An 18,751-nucleotide genomic window follows, 5' to 3' on the forward strand; every position below is an offset into this window, starting at 1 on the left:
TTCACAATCTCATTTGAAGAGCTCAAAGGTGTGATCTGTGAAGAGATTCATTCTGAGAGAGCAAGAAGAATATCCTGTATTCTATATAGATATCCTATACAAGTATTTGGTGGATTCGTCCAGTTTCAAACGAAATATGTAATGGACGAAGCGAGCATGCAAGATATGTTTTCCATGTATATTGAAAATCGGAGTCAACTCTCGTTCATCGAGTTGTATGTTGAGTTTGAGCAATCTGAGGCCGACCAGAATATTTTATGGGAAGATTACAATAGTGACAATGAAGAAGAGTTCGAAAGCAACTACGAATTTGTTGGTCCAGATGGAGATGGGGTTGAAGGTGACGAAGCTATGGCTCCGGATGTGTCTGACGTGGCAACTGCACTGACAAACGATGTGCCGTTTGAGGATCCATCATTCATGCGAATTTTGGATTTGGAAGCCATGCATGTTCCGGAATTTTTGGATTATATCAGTGCAGGTACGTAATTCTCTGAACTCATAAGAAGGATTAGAATTATTTATTAATTTATCTTGATAGTTGGACCAACTAGCTTAGTGAGGTGTGTCAAAATATACTCGAAAAGTATTTATTTTTGTTTATCTGTTTGTGTATTTAACTTTAAGATAGAAAATTTATTTGGGAGTTATTAAATTTGTTGAATATAAATTAGAATTTATTTGTTAGTAAGTAAATTAATTAAATATCCGTTAGTACTTATGAGGTAATTTTATAAATTAAGTAAATATAAATTGGTATTTACTAATATTTATTAGTAAATTTGTAAATTATATTAATATAAATTAGTATTTATTAGTATAGAATGGTAAACTAGCAAATTAGTTTAAAATTAGCATCTGTTAGCCAGTTACTTGAATATAAATAAGTATTTGTTAGTAAATTAGTTAAATATAATTATTTTAGAGGTTTTTATCATAATTAATGTAGTAAAAATTGTTTTACCTTAATTTTCGAATGCTTAAATATTTGTGTTTTTAAAATTGGTTGTATGGCTGTCTTGGTGGCAGAAATTCCTTATGTCGCAGATGATGAATTTGTCGTTGGGATAGAATTCAGTTTCAGGAAAGTTGTTATTAAAGCGATAAAAGAGTATACTATTCGAAGAAGCGTAGACTACCGGGTGTATGAATCTGAGCCGTTGACATTTTATGCGAAGTGTACACAGTATGGGTCAGGATGTGATTGGCTTATCCGGGTTAGCATGATCAGCCGGAAGTATTGTTGGGTTATAAGGAGGTATAATGGCAGTCACACATGTACCAGAGCAACAATTTCTCAGGATCATTCGAAACTGGATTCGACCATAATTGCAGAAGCAATTAAGCCGTTGGTTGAGGCTGACCCCGCCTTAAAGGTAAAATCGGTTATAGCAGAGGTGCAATCGAAGTTCAACTACACTATTAGTTATCGGAAAGCATGGTTGGCTAAGCAAAAGGCAGTGGAAAAAATATTTGGAGGTTGAGAAGCATCGTACGAAGCGTTGCCTATATGGTTTTAGGCCATGTGTCACAAGGAGCCGTCAGCTGTTGTTCATTTTGAGACTATGCCTGCATATCAAGGCGATGACTTGGTGACTGATATTCGAGTGTTGCATCGTGTCTTTTGGAGTTATTACCCCTGCATTAGAGCATTCAGACATTGTAAGCCAGTTGTCCAGGTGGATGGGACTCACTTGTACGGAAAGTACAAGGGTTGTCTACTAGTGGCAGTGTCACAGGATGGCAACAACAATATCGTCCTAATTGTGTTTGCGATTGTGGAAGGAGAGACTTCAGATGCGTGGCACTTTTTTCTAAGTAACCTTCTTCAGCATGTTGTCACTCGGGATGGTGTGGGACTGATATCTGACCGTCACGAATCCATAAATGCAGCTGTGGAAAGGAGTAACGGGGCTTGGTCACCTCCTAGAGCTTTTCATATGTTTTGCATCAGGCATATAGAGTCAAATTTTCTGAGAAAATTCAAGGCGTCGTACTTGCAGAAACTGGTCATCAACATAGGTACCGCTCAGTATAGCTAATTAATTTTGTAACAGAGTTCCCTTGAATAAGTGTGTTGACCTCTTTTGTTTCAAATTTTTCTTTTGATCCTTTAGGATATTCGAGGACGGTGCGGGAGTATGAGGTGCATTACCAGCGTTTACGAGAACGGGGTGAGGCCTACATTGACTGGTTAAACCGAATCCCCCGAGAACAGTATGCATTGACTTTTGACGGTGGATATCGATGGGGTCATATGACGACGAATCTAGTGGAATGCATCAATTCAGTATTGTAGGGTGCACGCAATCTCCCCGTGACTACCCTTGTGAAGGCTACATTCTACAGGCTTAACGAGTTGTTTACCCGAAAAAGAGCGGAGGCGGAAGTCCGGATTAATGCTGGCCATGTGTTTTCTGATGTCGTGATCTCGAAGTTGCATGCAAACCAACTTGCATCAGGAAACATTCAGGTTAGTTGCTTTGACCGGCAGAATGAGGCCTTTGAGGTGCGTGAGATGCCAAGTGGACTAGAGTTTGCAGTGGACCTACGTGGCCTTCGATGTGACTGTGGTGAGTTTCAGGTGGACCGGATCCCCTGTCGACATGTGTTTGCATGTTGTGCTAACCAGTGACTGGATTGACAAGTGTATGTTCATGATGTGTATAAGATGGACCAAGTTCGTCGGGTGTACCGAGCAAGGTTTAGGCTATTAGGTAACCCTACCACATGGCCTGCTTACAACGGACCTCGGTTTATCCCGAATCCGTTCCTGAGACGCGTCACGAAAGGTCGCCCCAAAATGACGCGCTTCTTGAATGAGATGGACACGCGAATGTTACGTCGGCCTAGGCGATGTACGCTATGTAGAGCTGCGGGACACAGCCGCAGCAGATGTCGTCAGCCAGGTGGTGCAAATGCCGACAGAGATCGTCAGTAGATTCTTATTCTGAGATGATATTATATATGTGGCATTATTCCTTTTGTCAGGAGCTGTTTATTTGAGTTAACAATGTATGATATATGTAGCATTGTATAATATGACATCAATTCTCATATTAAAGAACCTTAACATGGTTTATGTGTATTTATAAACTACGTCAATCCAGCGTTGTACTCCATATGAAGCAATTCATAATATAACATCAATTAATACATAGTCCACAGAGTTAATCCCTTTAATAAGTTCATAAGTACATAAATAGTATAAACATACCATCTAGTAAAACTCATTACCATAGTTCACATTATTGATACATAAAATCTGTAAACATACCATAGTCCACATCATTATGAATACAATAGTCCAAGTCATTAATACATAATGTCCACCACATGCAAAGTACCCCAAACATAGTCCACATTTTTAAGACAAAAATAAGAGTAATACACCACAACTACTTTCTCATTGCCCACTTTACATCATTCACGAAGTTCTTGCATTTCTTTGCGGCTTTTTTGAACACAGATGGAGTGTATTGATTAGCGTTGCGACGTGGTGGATCAATCCTCAGATTGTAACCTTTGTCTTTGTCATCCGGAGTGTGTGCCTGACCTGTATACACAATGATAAAAACAATTAAATTTTGTGACATTAGATAGTAAAACCAATATAGATACAACATTTCATTTAGTAAAATGACACAAAGATACCATTTATGAAGACAAATTGAATAGCTAATCAAACATGTAAAGAACAAGACAAAACATAATACCATCATTGCGGGATTCCTCATCCTCATCGAACTCCTCTATTTCATCATCTTCATCATCGTCCTCCTCATCCGGGTCATCTACTATATACGCATTCGTGTCTTGCTCGGGTGTGTTAGCATCTTCTTGAAGAGGTCCCATGGAGACACGGTTAGGATTTTGACTATTAAGTACTCCGCGTCCACCTTCACTTCTACTAGAGTCAACAGATACGAATCCTCCAGAAGCGACCGATGAGGTATGGCATGGGAGCCTCGCATCTAATGAATACCTACCCGCTAGGAACTCAGGTTGATTGCCATATTGTGATTGTCCAGCATCTGCAGCCATGAACCCAAGTAATTGGCTAAAAGAACCTCCTTCTCCGGGTTTAAACTGTGACATACCCCCAATATTGTTGATGCATTGGAAATGACGGGGTGAACTGTGTCTGAGGTACGAACTGGCTTGAGAACTGAGGTTGTTCTTGTGGAAGTGGATTCGGAATAGATGTTTGCGGCGACTGTGGATCCAGTTCCTCATTGTCATCATCCATACCCTCATTATCCTCATCCATACCCTGATTACCCTTATCACTGTCTTGACCCACAAGATTCGACAAGTTCAACCGGTCCCCATATTTTGACCGGTACCAGTACATGTAAGTTTCCAATGGATGCTGTGAATTCATGGGAAGCTCAGAAAGAACGTAGTTATACCTATTTGTCCAATACATAACCCAACTTGAATGACTCGGTGTTGTGGCCCAGTTAAGATTTTTAGGACCAGTCAGGACTTCTCCATGGGCCTTGTCCAGACTCCGCTCTTGAGGAGGTAATCCCTGTACGAAACTGAACTGTCGCCAATACCTATCGGTAGCATGCCACTCGATACATTCGAATGACACCAACGGAACAGTAGCGGTCCACACAACCGACTGCATATAGATTTCAGCAGGAATGATGTTCGGATCCACGCGATCCACAGCATATGCAACCCACACAAACTGGGAGAAAAAGAAAAAGGAAACTACTGATTACAACCCAGAATACCAATAATAACAACAATGCAAGAAAGCTTCATAATTATGTCTCAGGACACCAAACCCGAAACTAAGAATTCTTTAATTAAAGCACACCTGGCCTTCTTGGAGTTCATCAAAGACCTTCCTAAAGTGAGCTAGATTAAGATATCTATATCGTCAGTCACCACGCTCCCAGTTATACCACCTAATATCATATATTCAATTAGCTAAACCGGATTTTAAATATAAAGTTACAGCTAGATTGTAACGTAATATTACCTATTGGCTAGTGAAAAACTCTAGGGTTCCCTAGGAAGCGGTGATAGATATGGCAGTCGGATCCAAGCCCAATTGAGCAGAAGTGTTATTGGACCATCCATTTCCTTACAGTTATAACGAGATGCCCTGCATAACGCCTTGTAGAGGTATGCTAGGCATGCCGATCCCCAACTATACTATCCAATACTGGCAAAATCACGAAGCAAGGGTAGAAACTTCCAGTGCACACCTGCCCCAGATTTATCCCCAAATAAGATCGTCCCGATCAGCAACATAATGTGGCACTTCACATACCTCTGTATACTTACTTCATCAGTCAACTGAATGTTTTCTTTTAGATCCCGCAGCCAAGTCAGTTTTATGCAGCATCCTCTACACTCCGACTTACGCGGTGCAACTCCAAACTGATGCAAACATTCCACATCCAACGCTGAGAAACTACTCATTGTCATCCCAGTAACTGGAAGACCATCCGTCGGAAGACCAAGAATTAGAGCAACATCTTCAAGACTTATGGCACATTCACCAATTAGAAGGTGAAACGTATGTGTATCAGGGTGCCAGCGTTCGATTAGAGCATTTACGAGTGCTTTCTGATTTTGCACGGCACCAATTTGAGATGCATGATAGAATCTAGTAACTCGTAAATGCTCCTCCACTCGATCGTTGTACTGATCCGGCGGAACTGGATGGTCACAGGTCAACATTCTTAATTTCTGCAAGAAACATAATAAATTATTAGTCAACTCATTAACTACTATTATTATATTACTTACTATTAGAAGACAAGAATTTTTAAGCTACAACCACTCATTAACAAAATCTGCACAACTAACTCAACAACAAATATTACTTGAAACCATACATCTATCATAAATTTTTTGACTTAACTCGACTAAAACAAATAATTAGTGCTTCCAAAATGAATTATTAATAACATTAACTAATGAGTACATATACATAGATTCATAATACATACATATACATATATTCCTAACCAAATCTCAAGAAAATTAGTAAATTAGAGATGATGTTTGTTTATTTATTTGTGATATGAAAAAAGAATTTCCTAATATCTAACATTATTATTATTTGTAATATTAATTATTTATTAACTATAACTATAACTTAGGTAAAATTACACACATATTTCTAAATTTGAAAAATATTAATAATTATTGTCATTTTCTTCTTAAATTCATTTTCTAATAACAATAATAATTAACTTCCTAATAATGATAATTACAATTAACAAAAATAAAGTAACACATTTTTAAAAATTAATAATAACCATTCAGTTTTTATTTATTCCTGTGTGCAAAGCCACAATAATATTTAATATTCTAACAATTATAAATAATTAAAAATTTATAAAATATTTCAAAAAAAATTAAAAGACGTTGCATCCAAAAATTAATAACAATTCGGTTAACATTTTATAATTTATTTTCTAAATATTTTCATATTTTCACTTATTCCAAAATTATAATAATTATAATAAGAAATATTAAACAAATTAAAAAAAACTATTGCGTTTTTCTTTTAAACTGCAACATAGTCCAACAATGTATATAGTATTAACACACTAACACTAACAATAATAATAATTTACACACTAACAATAATTATTTTTTATCTAGAAATAGTTAAAAATTTAAAGAAAAAAATAAAAATAGTCCTAACCATCCTATGGCTAATTCTAAGTTCAGATCTTAACAATAATAACAACAACTAAGTTTCAAATAATAATAACTATAATTATAAAATTTTAAAAAAAATTAAACAAACTTACATAATCAGAATGACTAAGATAGTGCATAATATGAAGTTCAAGACGATCAACGTCTTTAGATTTATTTTTTTTTTGGCATTTTGTTATTTTCTCCACCATGCAAACCCACCAGCAGTAGAGAAAGGAAGCACAACTATGGAGTTTTGAAGTTGAAAGTGAAGGCTGAAACTAATAACTCGGATGGTGGGTGAGACTCCTTAATGAATCCAGCGTTTTGGTCTGTTGGGCACCGTTTGGGGAGCTTCAATTGCGCGCCACGTGTCCACCATGCTACAAAACGGACCATCCTTTTTGGTAGCACCAAATCGGACCCTCCGTGTTACACAATCGATGTCGCACGGTCCGAGTTGTTAAACACCTGACACCACATCCATGTTCACCCTCTCGTTCCCATAATCCGGTGAAGCACACCCCTGTGGTCCATATAGAAATTAAAAAGCGACGAAGTTCATCTTCCCTTGACAATTTGTTTGGATAGATGATGAAACATGAAAGAAAATGAGAGAAAAAAAAATAAGAAAAAATATTAAAAAAAGTATTTTTTATGTATTATTTGATTGAAGGAAAATTAGATAGAAAGAAAATAGAAATTTTTTGTTTAAATGAAAAAACAAAAAAATAATAATAAAATAAAATTATGTTAATGTTTTTATTTATTTATATTATATGTAAATTATAATTTATTAACATATTAATTTTTTTTTAAAAAAAGAATTTATTTAATTTTATTTTTAATATTTTAATATATTATCTTAATTAAAACATTTTTTTGAAAAATTATCTTCTCTCGTTGTTTTCTAAATATCATAAACAAAAAAATATATTACAATTTTTCAAACAAGTAAAAATTAGATAATTTATGTCAAAAAATAAAAAAATTACTTACAAATTATATCATTAATTTCTTACACTATATTTAAAAATATGATTTTTTAAAATAAAATAAAAAATTATTATTTTTCATAAAAAAATAGTTTTTTTATATTTTAAAATCTTTTTTTTTGAACTTGTAATAAGTTCGTCCAATACATTAACAAACTTATGAAAATTGGAATAAGTTTGCCCAGTTGAGTGAGCTCTAAAACATCAGCAAATTCTCCCACTAGTTTAGAAAATTTTAATTAAGTTTGCCTAACTATATAATCTGTGGTCCCTTGCTCTCATTTTACTCGAGTTAAAATAAATCTTTCTACTCTCTTTTAAAATTTTACTCTAAAAGAGCTATCCTCTCATCTCACATCTCATTTAACATCAATCTTCAAGTAAATTTTTTAAAGGTTTAATTACTCTGTTGGTCCCTATAATTTTGCGAAATTTTCAATTAGGTCCCTATACTTTTTTTCTTTTTAAGTTAAAACGAAGAGGTAAGGTTCCATAAATTAATCCTTGCGCGTCGATCTTAGCATCCCAAATCCTTGTTTCTTCCATGATTTCTCCACTTTGCATGCTTTTCTCTTCATTCCTTTGATCCATCCCTAGCCTTTTCAACCTGAATTCACTTAACAAACACATCAAGGCATCTAGTGGAATCAAAGGTGAATCAAAATTAATCAATTAAAGGCCTAAAAAGCATGTTATCACACTTAAGTACAAATTAGGAGAAAATTATGAAACCATGCCATTTCATTGAATAAATGTGGAAAAAGTTAAAATCCACCAAAATTAAGCACAAAATGTACCACGAAATAGTGCTGCATCACACACACACACACACACACACACACACACACACAGGATTAGAGGAGATGAAGATTGCGCCGGCCAGGGACGGGCTGCTGCCTCGCCACCACCATGCTCTACCCTGTCTCGCGTCGTCGTTGTTGTCTTTGTCGCATGCATCGCTACCAGTGGAGTGCCCTCGACCCATCATCGTTATTGTTGGGTCGTCGTCGCCGTCGATTTTACCAGGAGAAGAATTAACGCGAGAGAGAGAGAGAGAGCTGTGTGAGAAAGGGAAGATGTGTCCAGCCAATGCCGCCACTGCCGCGGGTGGGGGCTGTCCTGTCGTCACTGGGGGATCAGTACTGCAAGAGAGAGGGACGTGGTGCAAATTTTTGGAATATGCACAACTTAACCGGCAAGTGCACCAGGTCATCCAAGTAATACCTCAGGTGAGTGAGGGTCGATCCTACGAGAATTGAGGGATTGAGCAACAATGGTTGAATGATTGACTTAGTTAGACAAACAGAAAAAGAGTTGTTATTGTTGTAAATGCATAAAATAATAAACAAGCAAATAAAGAAAGCAATAATAGGGTTGGTGTAAAAAATATAAGAAAACAGTTAAGGTTTCAGAGATGTTTACTTTTTTCGGATTAAAAATTTTTACTAACTATTTTAACAATGAATGATTCATTCTATTGCAAACCGTAAGTGATTAAACCCTAATGCCTTAGCGATATAATCTCCTCTAACCCTCATCAAACACCACTCCCGTGGTCACTCAATTCAGATTGGAGGGTGAAGTTCAGAAAACTAGTTTATACCACAAAGGCTCTAATCACCCCAATTCCGACTGAATAGATGTTGCTTATCCCTATCAGGTTGTGTGATTAGCCGTCTAGGAAGAGTATTTTCAAGCTGTAGTTCAAGCGAGATAACTCTCCCGAGAATCACAAGCAATCATGTAGAAAAGGGTCATACTCTCGTTCCACCCAATTCATAAGATTAAGAACGAAAACACCACTTTAGAATTGAATCAAACATATATTAAAATAGAATCCATAGAAATAAATAGAGCTCCTAACCTTAACCAAGGAGGTTTAGTGGCTCATGACTTATAAAAAAAATGTGAAAATGCGAAAGTGAGGAGTCTCCCTCCCAGAGGAGAGATCGAGTGTGTCCTCTGAGGAGGAAGGAAGTCCCCTATTTATAATAAAACCTATAAAACTAAACCTAGAATTCAAATTCAAACTAAATAAAAACAAAATAAAATATAGATCAAATCAAATTTTTTAATTTGAAACTAAAATAAAATATTGAATTCTAAACCTAAAGGGTATTGTTTATAATTAAAAATTACAAAAGAAAATAAAATAGGTTAAGAAGTTCTAAATCCACTTGAAAGGCCCAAAAAGGAGTGATTCAGGCTGCTACTGGCGTTTAACGCCAATAATATGCATTAAACGTCCCAAATGGGGTCAAAATTTGTGTATGCTGAGGTCCCTTGCTGTCGTGAAACACCGGGTGGGCATTCAGCATCGGCAGGGGAAGTTTCTAGCGTTGGTTCTGTCCCTCTTGGGCGCTAAATGCCAGGCTCGGTGTTTAGTGCCAGATTTGGCAGTGATTCCAGAAGAAAAATGTTCATATCCCGGGTTAAGCTGTCCGACCCGGGATGTTTGGCGATAAAGCAACCGACCTTTTAGTGTCAAACTATCCGACTTCTTCTCAAAGAGCTCAGCCAAATTGCCAGGGAAGCCCAGAAAAGGGCCCAAATAGAGGAACACAACCTAAATTCAGAGGCAGCCCAAGCCTACAGAGAGAAGGGCGGTTCCCCTGAAGATAAGATGACCTCACTCAAAGACAAGATAAGATAACTAACTTATCTTATCTAAAAAGGTCATTCCACACCATTATAAATACGCTGGAGCACCTAGGTATAACTCATACTCTGATTCTGCTAAAAACCTGCTTAATACCCTTGCTAACTTAAGCATCGGAGTCCCTTGCAGGTACCCCCACCCTCCGATGACAAAGGATCAGCACCACCACCAAGTCCAACAAGTCGGACACAACATCTCCGATCAGCACAGAAGATCTCGTCCGAGATCGACCTACAGTTTCAGGTAACCCTCGGAACAAAAAGTATAAACTATTATATATCGTTGGAAAGCTTTGAAAGTTGGCTTTCTAACGTCATTAAAACTGCATCAATGGAACCTTTGTAGCTTAAGTTATGATAATTGGAATTCAAGGAGGTCAGAGTTGACAACATCTACTATCCTTTCTTTGTCTTTGCACAAAAATCTGCCAAATTCACTCGAATTTCACCTGAAATTATAAAAATACCAAAACAACTCAAAGTAGCATCTAAAGAGAATTTTTGAACTAAAACTTAATAAAATATAATTAAAAAAACAATTAGAAAATGAGGAAAAAAAGGGTATAAGATGCTCACGCATCACAACACCAAACTTAAACCGTTGCTTGTCTTCAAACAACCAAAACAATATAGGACCAAGAAGAGAAAATGCTTAAGACTTTGAGTTGTCAATGAAGCCCAGATCTAGTTATGACATGGGGCTTATGACACTCTATTTCTAAATAGCTTTGGCATCTCACTATCCATTGAAGCTCAAAAACATCAACATCCTTTAAAACTAGAACTCGGATGGTATTATAGATTCTATTCTTTAGGCTCTAATTGATTCTTGAACACAACTCTTTCTTTTCTTTGGTGCTTTGCACCTTGAGCCTAGTTGTGACCCTAAGTGTTTTGTTTTCAAGCTTAACTTGATACAAAAACACCACAAGCACTTAACTGGGAACTTCATCGGGTTCAAATTTTCTCTTCCTTTTTCTCCCAGACAGTGGTACTCAAAGCCATAGGCATACACTGTAATAACATTGGGTCACGATTTTAAGTGCTCAGTCTCAAGGGTTACTTGACACTTTCACATCACAAGCATATGGTTAGGGAAAACTACTCTTTTGAGCCTTTAGATCAGTTTTGACCCTCCTAACTATTGATGCTCAAAGTCTTGGACCTTTTTCTTTTGTTTTTTCTTTTTATTTTTGTTGTTGTTTATTTTGCTTCAAGAATCAAATTTCTTCTTATTTCAGAGAATCCATAATACTTCTCTAAGTTTCTGTTGTTCAAAAACCAATATTCTTAACTCCAATATCAAATATGTATTATTCAATCCATACACTCAAAAATAGAGATAGTGCTACCATTAGGTCTTTCTGAGACAGAAAATGTGTTTTCTGCAAAAAAAAAACTGTGAAAAACCGTGAATTGGCAGTTGAACCGGTTGAAGTATGCTCGGTATTGTGTGAGAAAAAGTGAAAACAGTCAAAAACATTAGAAAAATATTAGAAATGAAAAACCAGACGTTAGTGTCAAAGGTTTGGCCCAACGGGCTAAAAACGTTAACGAGTTGGATTGAGCCCAAGTTAGGCCTAAGCCCAACCTATATAAGGGCTCATTAATGAACCCAAACACCCATAACACACTCAAACACACCCATTCATGCTGAAAAGAAAAGAAGGAGAGGAGAAGAGAGAAATACTATTCACTTCCATCTTCTCAAGCTCATATCTTGAGCTATAGAGCTCCGATCACCGCACCGTTTATAGCTACGCGTTCTTTGTGGAGAGCTCTACAAAACCCATATAAGAAACTGGTAAGGAAAGCTCGAATCACTCTCAGTTCTTCTCCTCAAAATTTCGAAAATCTAGGGTTTTGATTAAGGGAGATTTTGTGATTTTTGATGTTTAGGTTCACTCTAATCCTTCCTTAGCATTGGGTTTTAGCTACCAAAACTATTGAACAAGGTAAGAGACTTTGAACTCTTGTGAGATTTTGATTTATGATGAGCCCTAGGTTGAGTTGTGATGGTTTATTGGTGCACAAAATTGTGATCTCTTCTTTTCACAACTCAAATAATCTCCGGTGATGAATCCAGAAACTTGGTGTTCAATACCATGGCATAAACACAACTTTGCACAACTAACCAGCAAGTGTACTGGGTCGTCCAAGTAATAAACCTTACGCGAGTAAGGGTCGATCCCATAGAGATTGTTGGTATGAAGCAAGCTATGGTCACCTTGTAAATCTTAGTCAGGCAAACTCAAATGGTTATGAATAATGAATAAAACATAAAGATAAAGATAGAGATACTTATGTAATTCATTGGTGGGAATTTCAGATAAGCGTATGAAGATGCTTTGTCCCTTCCGTCTCTCTGCTTTCCTACTGTCTTCATCCAATCCTTCTTACTCCTTTCCATGGCAAGCTGTATGTAGTGTTTCACCGTTGTCAGTGGCTACCTCCCATCCTCTCAGTGAAAATGTTCAACGCACCCTGTCACGGCACGGCTATTCAGCTGTCGGTTCTCGATCATGTCGGAATAGAATCCAGTGATTCTTTTGCGTCTGTCACTAACGCCCCACAATCGCGAGTTTGAAACTCGTCACAGTCATTCAATCATTGAATCCTACTCAGAATACCACAGACAAGGTTTAGACCTTCCGGATTCTCTTGAATGCCGCCATCAATTCTAGCTTATACCATGAAGATTCCGGTTAAAGAATCCAAGAGATATCCACCCAATCTAAGGTAGAACGGAGGTGGTTGTCAGGCACACGTTCATAGGTGAGAATGATGATGAGTGTCACGGATCATCACATTCATCAAGTTGAAGAACAAGTGATATCTTAGAACAAGAACAAGCCGAATTGAATAGAAGAACAATAGTGATTGCATTAATACTCGAGGTACAGCAGAGCTCCACACCTTAATCTATGGGGTGTAGAAACTCCACCGTTGAAAATACATAAGAACAAGGTCTAGGCATGGCCGTGAGGCCAGCCTCCAAATGTGATCAAAAGATCTAAAATGATCCGAAGATTCCAAATACAATAGCAAAAGGTCCTACTTATAGAGAACTAGTAGCCTAAGATTTACAAAGATGAGTAAATGACATAAAAATCCACTTCCGGGCCCACTTGGTGTGTGCTTGGGCTGAGCATTGAAGCATTTTCGTGTAGAGACTTCTCTTGGATTTAAACGCGAGCTTTTGTGCCAGTTTGGGCGTTTAACTCCCATTCTTGTGCCAGTTCCGGCGTTTAACGCCGGGCATTCTTGAGCTGATTTGGAACACCGATTTGGGCCATCAAATCTCGGGCAAAGTATGGACTATTATATATTGCTGGAAAACCCATGATGTCTACTTTCCAACGTCGTTGAGAGCGCGCCAATTGGGCTTCTGTAGCTCCAGAAAATCCACTTCAAGTGCAAGGAGGTCAGAATCCAACAGCATCTGCAGTCCTTTTTAGTCTCTGAATCAGATTTTTGCTCAAGTCCCTCAATTTCAGCCAGAAAATACCTGAAATCACAGAAAAACACACAAACTCATAGTAAAGTCCAGAAAAGTGAATTTTAACTAAAAACTAATAAAAATATACTAGAAACTAACTAAAACATACTAAAGACATACTAAAAACAATGCCAAAAAGCGTATAAATTATCCGCTCATCACAACACCAAACTTAAATTGTTGCTTGTCCCCAAGCAACTGAAAATCAAATAAGATAAAAAGAAGAGAATATACAATGAATTCCAAAAACATCTATGAAGATCAGTATTAATTAGATGAGCGGGGCTTTTAGCTTTTAGCCTCTGAATAGTTTTGGCATCTCACTCTATCCTTTGAAATTCAGACTGGTTGGCTTCTTTAGGAACTCAGAATCCAGATAGTGTTATTGATTCTCCTAGTTAAGTATGATGATTCTTGAACACAGCTACTTTATGAGTCTTGGCCGTGGCCCAAAGCACTCTGTCTTCCAGTATTACCACCGGATACATACATGCCACAGACACATAATTGGGTGAACCTTTTTAGATTGTGACTCAGCTTTGCTAGAGTCCCCAATTAGAGGTGTCCAGGGTTCTTAAGCACACTCTTTTTTCTTTGGATCACAACTTTATTTCTTTCTTTTTCTTTCTTCTCTTTTTTTTCGTTTTCTTTTCTCCCTCTTTTTTTTTCGTTTTTCTCCTTCTCTCTTTTTTTTTTGTATTCACTGCTTTTTCTTGCTTCAAGAATCATTTTTATGATTTTTCAGATCCTCAGTAACATTTCTCCTTTTTCATCATTTTTTCAAGAGCCAACATTCATGAACAACAAATTCAAAAGACATATGCACTGTTTAAGCATACATTTAGAAAAAAAATATTGCCACCACATCAAAATAATTAAACTGTTATAAAATTCAAAATTCATGCAATTCTTCTTTTTTTCAATTAAGAACATTTTTCATTCAAGAAAGGTGATGGATTCATAGGACATTCATAACTTTAAGGCATAGACACTAAGACACTAATGATCACAAGACACAATCATAGATAAACATAAGCATGATTTTTCAAAAAACAGAAAATAAAGAACAAGGAAATTAAAGAACGGGTCCACCTTAGTGATGGCGGCTTGTTCTTCCTCTTGAATCTCTCTTCCATTGGTCGCCCTCTTCACAAATGACTATGAGAACTTGGTCCAACCTTTGATCAAAGTTGACCCTTCTAGTGTAAGGGTGTTCATCTCCTTGCATCATGGGAAAGTTGAATGCCAACCTTACATTTTCCGGACTAAAATCCAAGTATTTCCCCCGAACCATAGTAAGCCAATTCTTTGGGTCCGGGTTCACACTTTGATCATGGTTCTTGGTGATCCATGCATTGGCATAGAACTCTTGAACCATTAAGATTCCGACTTGTTGAATGGGGTTGGTAAGAACATCCCAACCTCTTCTTCGGATCTCATGTCGGATCTTCGGATATTCACTCTTTTTGAGTTTGAAAGGGACCTCGGGGATCACCTTCTTCAAGGCCACAACTTCATAGAAGTGGTCTTGATGCACCCTTGAGATGAATCTCTCCATCTCCCATGGGTCAGAGGTGGAAGCTTTTGCCTTCCCTTTCCTCTTTCTAGAGGTTTCTCCGGCCTTGGATGCCATAAATGGTTATGGAAAAACAAAAAGCAATGCTTTTACCACACCAAACTTAAAAGGTTTGCTCGTCCTCGAGCAAAAGAAGAAAGAAGAGAGTAGAAGAAGAAGAAATAAAGGAGATGGAGATGGCTTTGTGGTTCGGCCAAAGGGGGAGAAGGGGTGTTTAGGGTGTGTGAAAATGAAGGAGTGAAGAGGGGTTTATATAGGGGTGAAGAGAGGGGTAGGGTTCGGCTATGGGAGGGTGGGTTTGGGTGGGAAAGTGGTTTGAATTTGAATGGTGAGGTAGGTGGGGTTTTATGAAGGATGGATGTGAGTTGTGAAGAGAAAGATGGGATTTGATAGGTGAAGGGTTTTTGGGAAAGAGGTGTTGAGGTGATTGGTGAATGGGTGAAGAAGAGAGAGAGTGGTGGGGTAGGTGGGGATCCTGTGGGGTCCACAGATCCTGAGGTGTCAAGGAAAAGTCATCCCTGCACTAAGTGGCGAGCAAAAATGCCCTTTCTGCCAATTCTGGCACTAAACGCCGGGCTGATGCCTATTTCTGGCGTTTAACGCCAAGTTCTTGCCCTTCTCTGGCGTTTAACGCCAGTCTGGTGCCCTTTTCTGGCGTTAAACGCCCAGAATGGTGCCAGACTGGGTGTTAAACGCCCATTTGCTACTCTTACTAGCGTTTAAACGCCAGCAAGATCTTCCTCCAGGGTGTGTTGTTTTTCTTTCTGTTTTTCATTTGGTTTTTTTGATTTTTCAACTGATTTTATGACTTCTCATGATCATCAACCTACAAAAAACATAAAATAACAAAAGAGAATAGATAAATATAATAAGTTTGGGTTGCCTCCCAACAAGCGCTTCTTTAATGTCATTAGCTTGACAGTGGGCTCTCATGGAGCCTCATAGATACTCAGAGCAATGTTGGAACCTCCCAACACCAAACTTAGAGTTTGAATGTGGGGGTTCAACACCAAACTTAGAAGTTGGTTGTGGCCTCCCAACACCAAACTTAGAGTTTGACTGTGGGGGCTCTGTTTGACTCCGTTTTGAGAGAAGCTCATCATGCTTCCTCTCCATGGTGACAGAGGGATATCCTTGAGCCTTAAACACAAAGGATTCTTCATTCACTTGAATGATCAATTCTCCTCTATCAACATCAATCACAGCCTTTGCTGTGGCTAGGAAGGGTCTGCCAAGGATGATAGATTCAATCATGCACTTCCCAGTCTCTAGGACTATGAAATCAGCAGGGATGTAATGGTCTTCAACTTTTACCAGAACATCCTCTACAAGTCCATAAGCTTGTTTTCTTGAATTGTCTGTCATCTCTAGTGAGATTTTTGCAGCTTGCACCTCAAAGATCCCTAGCCTCTCCATTACAGAGAGAGGCATGAGGTTTACACTTGACCCTAGGTCACACAAGGCCTTCTTGAAGGTCATGGTGCCTATGGCACAAGGTATTGAGAACTTTCCAGGATCTTGTCTCTTTTGAGGTAATTTTTGCCTAGACAAGTCATCCAGTTCTTTGGTGAGCAAAGGGGGTTCATCCTCCCAAGTCTCATTACCAAATAACTTGTCATTTAGCTTCATGATTGCTCCAAGATATTTAGCAACTTGCTCTTCAGTGACATATTCATCCTCTTCAGAGGAAGAATACTCATCAGAGCTCATGAATGGCAGAAGTAAATCCAATGGGATCTCTATGGTCTCAGTGTGAGCCTCAGATTCCCATGGTTCCTCATTAGGGAACTCATTGGAGGCCAGTGGACGTCCATTGAGGTCTTCCTCAGTGGCGTTCACTGCCTCTCCCTCCTCTCCAAATTCGGCCATGTTGATGGCCTTGCACTCTCCTTTTGGATTTTCTTCTGTATTGCTTGGAAGAGTACTAGGAGGGAGTTCAGTAATTTTCTTGCTCAGCTGACCCACTTGTGCCTCCAAATTTCTAATGGAGGACCTTGTTTCAGTCATGAAACTTTGAGTGGTTTTGATTAGATCAGAGACCATGGTTGCTAAGTCAGAGTGGTTCTGCTTGGAATTCTCTGTCTGTTGCTGAGAAGATGATAGAAAAGGCTTGCCATTGCTAAACCTGTTTCTTCCACCATTATTGTTGTTGAAACCTTGTTGAGGTCTCTATTGATCCTTCCATGAGAGATTAGGATGATTTCTCCATGAAGGATTATAGGTGTTTCCATAGGGTTCTCCCATGTAATTCACCTCTTCCATTGAAGGGTTCTCAGGATCATAAGCTTCTTCTTCAGATGAAGCTTCCTTAGTACTGTCTGGTGCATTTTGCATTCCAGACAGACTTTGAGAAATCATATTGACTTGCTGAGTCAATATTTTATTCTGAGCCAGTATGGCATTCAGAGTATCAATCTCAAGAACTCCTTTCTTCTGATTTGTCCCATTGTTCACAGGATTCCTTTCAGAAGTGTACATGAATTGGTTATTTGCAACCATTGAGCTTCTGTAGGCATCTTCTTCAGATGAAGAGATCCTCCAGCAGAGCTATCCAAAGACATCTTGGACAGTTCAGACAGACCATCATAGAAAATACCTATGATGCCCCATTCAGAAAGCATGTCAGAGGGACACTTTTTGATTAATTGTTTGTATCTTTCCCAAGCTTCATAGAAGGATTCTCCTTCCTTCTGTCTGAAGGTTTGGACTTCCACTCTAAGCTTACTTAATTTTTGAGGTGGAAAGAACTTTGTCAAGAAGGCATTGACTAGCTTTTCCCAAGAGTTCAGGCTTTCTTTAGGTTGTGAGTCCAAACCATATTCTAGCTCTGTCTCTTACAGCAAAAGGGAATAACATAAGTCTGTAGACCTCAGGGTCAACCCCATTAGTCTTGACAGTGTCACAGATTTGCAAGAATTCAGCTAAAAACTGATGAGGATCTTCCAATGGAAGTCCATGGAACTTGCAATTCTGTTGCATTAGAGAAACTAATTGAGGCTTAAGCTCAAAGTTGTTTGCTCCAATGGCAGGGATAGAGATGCTTCTCCCATAGAAGTCGGGAGTAGGTGCAGTGAAGTCACCCAGCACCTTCCTTGCATTGTTGGCATTGTTGTTGTTCTCGGCTGCCATGTTTTCTTCTTCTTTGAAGATTTCTGTTAGGTCCTCTACAGAGAGTTGTGCCTTAGCTTCTCTTAGTTTTTGCTTCAAGGTCTTTTCAGGTTCAGGGTCAGCCTCAACAAGAATGCTTTTGTCTTTGCTCCTGCTCATATGAAAGAGAAAAGAGAACAAGAAAATATGGAATCCTCTATGTCACAGTATAGAGATTCCTTGAGGTGTCAGAGGAAAAGA

The 18,751-nt window shown here is 38.2% G+C and overlaps 1 protein-coding gene and 1 non-coding gene across 2 annotated transcripts; both read left to right on the plus strand.

The window, feature by feature from the left end:
- Positions 1 to 141: 141 nt before the first annotated feature.
- Positions 142 to 2,635, plus strand: LOC112778399 (uncharacterized). The gene is made up of 5 exons (XM_025822721.1): positions 142 to 481; positions 1,030 to 1,376; positions 1,521 to 2,022; positions 2,118 to 2,217; positions 2,350 to 2,635. Exons 1-5 carry the CDS (start codon positions 142 to 144, stop codon positions 2,633 to 2,635), a joined length of 1,575 nt encoding a protein of 524 aa, XP_025678506.1.
- A 15,383-nt stretch (positions 2,636 to 18,018) lies between these two features.
- On the plus strand, positions 18,019 to 18,126 carry LOC112792967 (small nucleolar RNA R71). The gene has a single exon (XR_003197683.1). It is a non-coding gene; the product is annotated as a small nucleolar RNA R71 (small nucleolar RNA).
- The last annotated feature ends 625 nt before the right edge of the window (positions 18,127 to 18,751 follow it).

The sequence above is a fragment of the Arachis hypogaea genome, chromosome 3, assembly GCF_003086295.3.
Source record: "Arachis hypogaea cultivar Tifrunner chromosome 3, arahy.Tifrunner.gnm2.J5K5, whole genome shotgun sequence".
NCBI lineage: Eukaryota > Viridiplantae > Streptophyta > Magnoliopsida > Fabales > Fabaceae > Arachis > Arachis hypogaea.

What these genes read in the sequence shown, in the direction of transcription:
- LOC112778399 (XM_025822721.1), top strand. Translation starts at nt 142, where the DNA reads ATGGACGAAGCGAGCATGCAAGATATGTTTTCCATGTATATTGAAAAT. An exon ending in TTTGGATTATATCAGTGCAG is followed by an intron (nt 482 to 1,029) that starts GTACGTAATTCT and finishes TCTTGGTGGCAG; the next exon opens with AAATTCCTTATGTCGCAGAT. An exon ending in GAAACTGGTCATCAACATAG is followed by an intron (nt 2,023 to 2,117) that starts GTACCGCTCAGT and finishes TTGATCCTTTAG; the next exon opens with GATATTCGAGGACGGTGCGG.